The sequence below is a fragment of the Musa acuminata genome, chromosome BXJ1-3 (genome assembly GCF_036884655.1).
Source record: "Musa acuminata AAA Group cultivar baxijiao chromosome BXJ1-3, Cavendish_Baxijiao_AAA, whole genome shotgun sequence".
NCBI classification, from domain to species: Eukaryota; Viridiplantae; Streptophyta; class Magnoliopsida; order Zingiberales; family Musaceae; genus Musa; species Musa acuminata.
In genome coordinates this window covers 37,051,408-37,059,938 of record NC_088329.1, presented here as the reverse complement: position 1 = coordinate 37,059,938, position 8,531 = coordinate 37,051,408, and the positions used below count along the sequence as shown (strand labels likewise).

The 8,531-nt window shown below is 38.8% G+C and overlaps 1 protein-coding gene across 1 annotated transcript; it reads left to right on the top strand.

Annotated features, from left to right (window-relative positions):
* Positions 1-8,531, top strand: LOC135627317 (nuclear pore complex protein NUP54-like). Its single transcript, XM_065133369.1, has 9 exons — positions 1-501; positions 636-689; positions 808-867; positions 978-1,088; positions 7,369-7,434; positions 7,509-7,595; positions 7,705-7,806; positions 7,890-8,039; positions 8,125-8,531. The coding sequence occupies exons 1-9, from the start codon at positions 67-69 to the stop codon at positions 8,257-8,259; spliced, it is 1,200 nt and encodes a 399-aa protein (XP_064989441.1). The 5' UTR covers positions 1-66; the 3' UTR covers positions 8,260-8,531.

Sequence of the window (8,531 nt, the reverse complement as noted above, 5' to 3'; positions counted from 1 at the left end):
CTGTCGCAACCCCTTGCGAAGCGTCACCCCTCACGAAGGAAGGGGTACTCCTCCGGAGCAGCAAGAATGTTCGGGACCCCGTCGGCGTCCTCCGCTCCGGCCTTCGGCGCCCTGTCTTCCACGCCGGCCTTCGGCACCCCTTCTCCCACGCCGGCTTTCGGCACCCCTTCTTCATCCCCTGCTTTCGGCACCCCTTCCGCCACCCCGGCCTTCGGCACCCCTTCCTCGACCCCAGCGTTCGGCACCCCTTCGTCCACCCCGGCCTTCGGAACCCCTTCCTTGACGCCGTCATTCGGAGCGCCTTCGTCGATTCCATCGTTTGTCATGCCATCCCCTTCGCCTTTCTTCTCACAGCAGCCGCAGCCGCAGCCGCAGCAGCAGCAGCAGTTGCAACCGTTTGGGTTCCAGCCGACCCCATCGCCTTTCGGAAATGCTCAGATCACCACCCAGATGGCCCCCGTAGCTGCCCTCCAGCTTCCCCTCGCCGATCGTGACATTCATGTCAGTGCTTTCGTGAATTTTCTCCGAGAACTCCTTTATTTTCTAATAGAGCGAATAGGGCTTTATCAAATGCGTATAAATATTGAATGTTGGTGATGGGATTCTACTAAAGGATTGGGTTTTGGTGTATTTAGGCAATTCTTGATGCTTACAAAGACGAGCCTGGGAACCCTAAGTACTCCTTCAGGGTCTGATTTTTCTTTCCTTTCTTTTTCCAATTGAAAGATTTAATTATGAGGCTTGCACTTCATTTTTTGGGTTTTGTGTTTAATGAGTTCCTTTTTCTTAATTTATTATTATTTTCAGCATTTGCTGTTAAGCGTGACAGATCCTGCATTACGTGTGAAGCCTGTTGGCGCATCTGATGTAAGTTCTTGCTTTTGTCCAATTCCTTGATTTTTTTGTCTTAAGTTCTTGGAAAATCCTTAGGTTTGTTGATTTTGATATTGATACAAATGCTCAATTTGGAGTTGCAGATCATGTGGGCAGAGGCAATGGCAAAGCTGGAGGGAATGGATAGTTCAGACAGAGATCGATTATGGCCTCAGCTTGTGCAGGGCTTCAAAGATCTCTCCAATCGCCTCAAGGTTCTGTTTTCTTACTTTTTGTTTTTTTTTTCTTTTGATTATCATATGATCCATCATCCACCTCATACATGAAATTTGTGATACTTGTATGAAGTTAGGACTATTTCACTTCATTATTGAGTCTTAATTTCCATTTCTTCTTTTATTCTGATGACAAGTTGTTACTAAATTGAGATCACATCCCATTTCTTTGAGAGACTGTAAATTGTTAATTGCTTTGCATCCCAACAAATTGGGAAACACGCTACATGAATAGGTATGAACCTTGATGTTGTTGTGTTAGAATTGTGTGGTGGTTTGAGAGTAAGTAAATGTGCACATTTATTTTTAGGTGAAGGACACATTAAAATATCCAAGGTAGGAGTTCTCCTTATGGTGTTGGACAATTGATTTCTTTAATAGCATCATTTGTTTTTTAAGGGTCTGTTTACTTGGAAGAACAGATCATAATAGGTGATGCTATGGTGGCTATGTGAGAAAAGCTATTATAGTTTTAGGTTAATTTCAGTAATTTGACTTTATTGAGATGATACGATAGAGTTGCCATATTTCTTAAATCGCAGCCCAGTGATAGGTGCTTCAAGGATTTCTTTATGTCATTGATAAAATGATAGTTGGACATTTTCAAGTGATACACTTGTTTGGCTTATTGACATGAGGAGGTCAAGGAATCACAAGATATGTTGAACTGATAGGCTTGTCTGGTTATTTTTAAATGTGATCAACCAGAAATTCATACATGCATCAAGGATGGGAATGGGACCCCAAACTCATGGATGTCAACTATTTGGGCAGTTTTTCCTTGACCTTGAAGCGATGTTATCAGGGTCGGGGTGGCTCAGATGACTCGTAAAAGACCCACCTTGGCAAAGTCCTGACCATCAATTTCACTCTCCTTCCATTCACTCCTTTGTCCCTCCTCTCCTTTCTCTCCTACTTTCTCTTCTTCTAGTCCTTCTTTTGTTTCCATTCTCATTCTCCCTTTTCTCTGATAAACAGTCCTCACCATCAATTTCTTTGCTGCACACATTTCTATCATGATAACTTAAAGCTCCTTCCTCACTCTCTCGTTATTTCCTCATTTTCCCCCTTCATCTCTCCACGTTAGGGTCAATGCTCTCTGCCTGAGGAGGCCATATATCACGTCAAGCTTATCAATGAACTTGTCACAACTCACAAGAGCTCCCTAATGATGTAATTCATCATTTCATTGGCTGACCTCATGTTGTAGGTTATAGCACTGCTACACTTCTCAATGAGGTGGTCTATTGTCTCTCGTTCGTAGCATCCCATCACCTTTTTTTTGTTGTTGTTGAGAATTGTGTCTTCTTGTCACCATTGCCTCAAGGTGGTTATTGAGCACATCTCCATTGGTGGTATGAAAGCCACCATTGGACTAAGTTAAATTTTTGTTTTTTTTTTCTGTTCTCTTTATGTTAGCATCAGCAAACCAGACTAAATCAAATCTGAATTTGACTTCAGTTTCTTCTCACCTTCTGGTTTATTGTAGTTCTTATGTATAGAGAGACTGAAACCTTTTAAAATCATTTTGATGTGAATCAAATTGACCTAAACAGGGCCTTAAAATCAAGATCCAATTGAGGTTGGACTTTGCCTGTACTCTATTCTGTCGGTTACCTGATAAGATTCTGTTGATGTATGTTGCTACATACACTAAACATAATGCGACCATGTGTATGTGCTGATGAATCATGTTGAGTCGTGAAGCATACCACTGTGATGTGGGATGGAAAAAGAAGAGATGCAAGCCAACATAGCCTTGCTTCTATTGCTAACAGGCTGGCTTGCAACTGATATGAGGTGGCACTTCCCTGAAATGTAACTTAGCGATCCTTGGCTGTTATAGCCCTAAAAGACTATTTATGTGGCAAAAGGGTCTCCAAAATTTAGTTAATTGAGACATGTCAGCTTCAATCAAATCAATAGGTATAATCAGTTGGCTTTAACTTGTGTGTCTGTTGTTTAGGCTAGGTCTTAGTTGTTATCAGTTTTAGTTGGATCTGATTCAAGTTCTGGTTAATCAGGTATAATGATTAATTAAGTTTTTTTTATCATATTTGACTGAACTATGCCCACAAGTTCCAAAATTTCAAGTTATAGTGGATCAATATATGGCTATCACCAGCTTCTCAATACCATTTGTGTTAGTTGTTGTTACTTAGCTTTCAGATTCTGTACTAGCTTTTTTTGCATTTATAGTTGGAACCAAGATTTTACTAAGTATTACATTTCTAAATAAAATAAGTCTTTGTTGTTGGATAACCTAGGTGACCCTCAGGGTTGGACATATCATATATCAAGTGAAAACACCACAATCTCAAGAAGAATTTACCATTTTATTATCTAATACATAAATAGTAATGAGAGTTGCCTACTAATTTTAGAATAACTTTCTAATGCACCCTAATATCATTCACATAGAAAAGAATTTGATTATGGCACTGCAGTTTGTCAAAGCATTTATATGCTAAGAACATGATTACAGAAATATCATGACATTGTCATGTCAACTAAGGTTTTTAAATATCACTCTGATGTTGGTTTTGGCAACCTACTGGACTACTAGATGATATACAATTCTTTGCCACCCACTATCATTCAGTAAAGTAATCAAATAAAAAATGACAAAACACCATTATTGGTAATTGATTGGACCTATAAATATCAGTTGGTAGGTAATGGTCCATGTTCAAATCTTGATCTCAATCCACACTATGTAAAATTATGCATAATATTTGATATTTTCCTACATCGAATATATGCATTTACAAATATTAATATACATTATTGCGTATGTTTGGATATGGTTATTTAGGTAATTGTATATGTATTATGTAAGATGTAGATGAGCATATCCTAGACATTTTAGGGCATGTTTTCTGCCTAAAAATCAACTTAAGCACCAATATAATAGTCTTTGATGATATATGTGAGGTGCCATAGGTTGAAAATAAGCATTTTATGTATTGACAACAGTAGATTAGACAATGTCACGTGCAATCTCAGGCCATGCAGGGATGGACACTAGACTCAATCATGTGGGCACGAGGTTAGGCTCTCGTGAGCTAGGCACTTGCTGCATGGGGCCATGCGAATTGGGCCAACACAATGTCTCGTTCTTGCATGGTGGGGGCGTTGTTTACAGATTCATGCACTTGGACTAGGCATCAAACCAGGTCGGGTGGTGCCAAGTTGGGCGCACGTGAGTTTGGCTCCTGCTGTGCATAGGGATGACCCCTGTTCTTGAACCGACGGTTTCGGGTCCAGGTTTTTGGGGATTAGAACTGTATCCGAGCAGTTCCGGGTTCGGTTCAGATTTGATTTTGGCGGTTCAAGTTCCATTTATATATATTTTTCTAAAATTTAAATTTTAATACAAAATAATTTAAAGCAGAAAAAAATTCATATTTTATTTCAAAATTTTGATCAAAGTTCCACTTTGACAAGTGGATGTATTTCCATACATGTAATAACATAAAAATGAATATGTAAAATTTTTGCAAATTTATTTATTTATTTTGAGTTGTGAAATGACCAAAATGCGCCAAAAATACTGTCTAATTGTTGACTGAGGCAATTAGTCATTTCCCACCTTTTGTCCAATGGTCAATGATCAATTTTGATCGTTGGCTATTTAATTTTGTTTTTTTTTTATTTGGTCAGTTCGAAGCGGAATCGGAAACAAATCGGAATTGCTGGTTCTGGTTTAGGTTTCAATTCTACGTAGTTGGAACTTGGAACCAAAATCAAACCACCTAGGCCTGGTTCCAGTTCAGTTTGAAACTGGCAAACCGTCAGGCCTGTTTGATTTCGATCTGGTTCGGTTCTGGTTTGAACCATGCCTAGCTTGCGAACTTGGCGAGGTAAGTAGGGGTATGGTTCGGCCGAGGGTTGGGTTGGCTCAGGTGAGCTACTGGGACATACAGCACTCCAATTGAGGCTCTCGCTTAGGTGGCACTCAGTTGAATGCGCCTTGATTGGACTTTGTTGAGGCGCTTAAGCCTTGCCTTGCTTTGCTTTAGTGCCTAAGCACATGGCCTAGCACCTTTTGACAACACTGGCTTATTCATTAGTCAAAGGGTTCAACTCCTTGATTATTGCAAAATATGTTATAAGTAAATTCATTGAATGTCCATTGGGAATTTTAGTTGACAAATATCAAATATGTTATAAGCTTTGATAAGGACCATTTATCTTGATTTCCTTTTTCAGATCCTCAAGGTTCCGTATTTGTATTGTTTTGTGGTGTGTTCATTTAGGTGTACGTAGATACAGAATATTCTTGTTCCTTGTAGATAATGTCTAACCATTTTTTAGTGGATACAATTAGATGAACAAGCTTCCTACGCTTTTAACTTATGAGTCGGAATATACTTATTGGGCTTAATGAAAGGAACTCATGATATTGTGTTCTTATATTTGGTGAATGATTGCTCTGAAAAATTACACGAAGTTTCAATCCTTCTCTGTAATGTCATTCCTAGTTCTGATGACTTTAAAGTTGCACATTATTTTGTTCATCTAGCATTAGTTTGAGATGTAAAATCTTCCATGGCATTGTTACTCATCTTTATAGAGGCTGGTTAGTGTACTGTTACCTGTTTGAAATATTTCTTCAGTATGTTATTAGTATATACCTGCATATATCAATATATAAGGTATTTGCTGGAAAACAATATCTTGCTTGAGCATATCCAGTACTTTGACACAATTTTCTTCAAAATCTACACCTATAAATTGAAAAGAGCAAATAGGCGTGAACCACACTTGACACACCTTCTATTAACAACACTTTTATGTGAATGTCCTACATGATGCATCTAAAATATGAGGTTTTTTTTCTTAAAATGAGACAGTTTTATCTAGGATGCTTAAGATCATGATATGTTGACTTTCAAAATTAATTTGCTAATAATTTGAAGTATTTTAATTTTAGAATAAATATGCGGAGTTATTAGAATATATACAGAAGATGAATAAGAAGTATTTTGTCATAATCAGAAAGAGGAAAAGAAAGAAACATACAGAAATTGTGGTTAAAATTCCGTGATTAAGTGTTTCGTATTAAAATGGAAGGACCATGACTTAAATTTGTGTTATGTGCTCGGACACACCTTGGCTTCTCCATGCTGGATATTCTTGTGCTTCAAATCAGACCATTTGGTCGACCAAGCTGACAGTGAGGTATGCCTTGCTCAATAGTGGATAGTTGCTTGACAAAACGAGGTTGTCCCCGTAATCATGTCAGAGGACTTGCTCGTGCTGAATGCTTTAGTGCTGAAAGGCTTCATTGGAGAGTGCTATGGTTGATTCCAAAGACTTTCTTGGCTGATCCATTGTGGATGGATGTCGGTAGAAATTTGGATGTTATAAGAATGCAGATGTAGCAGTCAATGACAAGCAGATAATCAACTATACCAAGATTATAATTGTTCCCAAGAGTTACGGAGTCCTATTCCTATTGATTACAGGATGATTTAGTCGTACTAAGGTTTAATGACTATTCTACTTGTACAGCTCACTATAGTTCTAGTGTTAATACCAATGCTAATGCTATCATGGTTTCTTAGTTTATTGGGTGTTGATGTTGCTAAAAAATCCTTGTGTTATGGCTTTCTTGCTATTTGCGATGCACTGGCATAACTATTGAACCTTTGTGTGAAGATATCACTCCCTATGCCCCATCAGTTGGTTGTCCACCAATAACAGTTGATTTTCAAATTTTTGCTAACCTCAATCTACTATTGCATTCCAAGCTATAAAATTATGCACGATTAAAATGAAAGCTTTATTTATGTATGAATTCCCTGATTGGCCACTGCTGAGCCAGATCTAATGTAGAGAGGCCTGTGTGAACCTAATTTTAGCTGATTTCTCTGCCTTTTTGCTGGATCACTGGTGTTTTCATCAACTTCCCAACTACATTGCTTCCATAGTCTGCATGATATCTGTTTACTAATTATTAACTTTCTTCTAGTTCTCATTTGATGTGTTTTGTTGTAGCATAATCAATCAATCAATCAAATTTGTCTGTGTTAAGTGTGAACCATCTTGAAGAATGAATTACGAGAGTTAAATTACATATCTAAGCAAGAAGCATGAAGAAGTTCTCAATCATGTAACTACGAGAGTTTAAATTACTCAAATATTAGTTACCATCTAGAACTTTGCTCTACTTTCTTGTCATGACAAACTAAAATTACTCTGGCCAGAGATGTGCCTGCTTTGTCCAGTAATACCATCTCTAATGTTCCTGCAGCTTCAAGATGAAGTTCTTGTTTCAGATGCTGAGCGGCTGAGGATGACCCAAGCTAATGTCAAGCTGGTTTGTCTCTCTTAGCAATTCTCTTACAAGCAGTACAATCTAACTTGTTCATCTAATACATTACCTTATTTCAGCTTCAAAGACATTTTCAAGTAGACACTCTCCAGTGGACCCAAAGATTGAAACAGAAAGAACAAGTGCTTCTAAGGCGTCTACTGAGGGTAGGAAATGCTACTCTAGTAGTTAGTGTTAAAATCTAGAAGTGTTTATCGGTATTAGTAAATGTCATTATAATTCTGACCGTACTCTCTAACATGATGTGTCAAAAAGATAATGAGGATAGTGGAAGCTCTGGAGAGCAAGGGTTACAGGATGCCTCTGATGAAAGGTGAAGCTGAACTGACTGAAAAGTTGGCTGCAATAGCAAAACAGGTTGGTCCTCTATTTTGGATCCCATCTCCGGTCTCATTTTGTATATTCTCGTTGAGTTAGTGCTTTTATGTGACACTCTTCAGCTGAAGGGACCTGGAGCAGAGTTATCAAGGAGGGTGCACAATCTGGTTTCAATATCTCGTGCGCGAGCTAATACTGGTGAGCTCAATGGTTCAATCTACATTCCGGGGTCAGCAAAGATAAGAGAGCAAAGCCTTGCTGACTTGCAGGAGGTAAGGAAAGCCTGGCGTGTAGGCTGCATGTAGTCATCGTCTTCCGCTTCCCTTTTCTCATAATTTGTACATGTTCTGTCGTTAGGTCCTGCAACAGGAAACCGAAGCAATTGCCAGATTGGGGAATGTCTTGAAGCGGGATATGAGGGACTTGGAGATTATCATGTCTGAGGGCACAGACACCTTAGAAGACGACAGAGGACGGAGTCTGATGAGCTGATATCTTCTAACCTTTGCATGCAAGGAAATGGGATATGAAAGGAAGTCAGACTGTATAGGAATGAAAAAGGATGAAAACTAGTGCTGATTCAGCATGTAGTAGTTGTTGTCTTTGGCATCAAAATTCTCACTGGGACTGCCAAAATGTGGCAATTTTTAGGTAGTGGCAACTCTTGGGTGAAGTATACTTATGTTGGGATCTATTATTTGACAGGATTCAGTCACGAATTTTCTGCCTCAGGCTTTTATCAACAGAGGAAAATTTACTCTTCA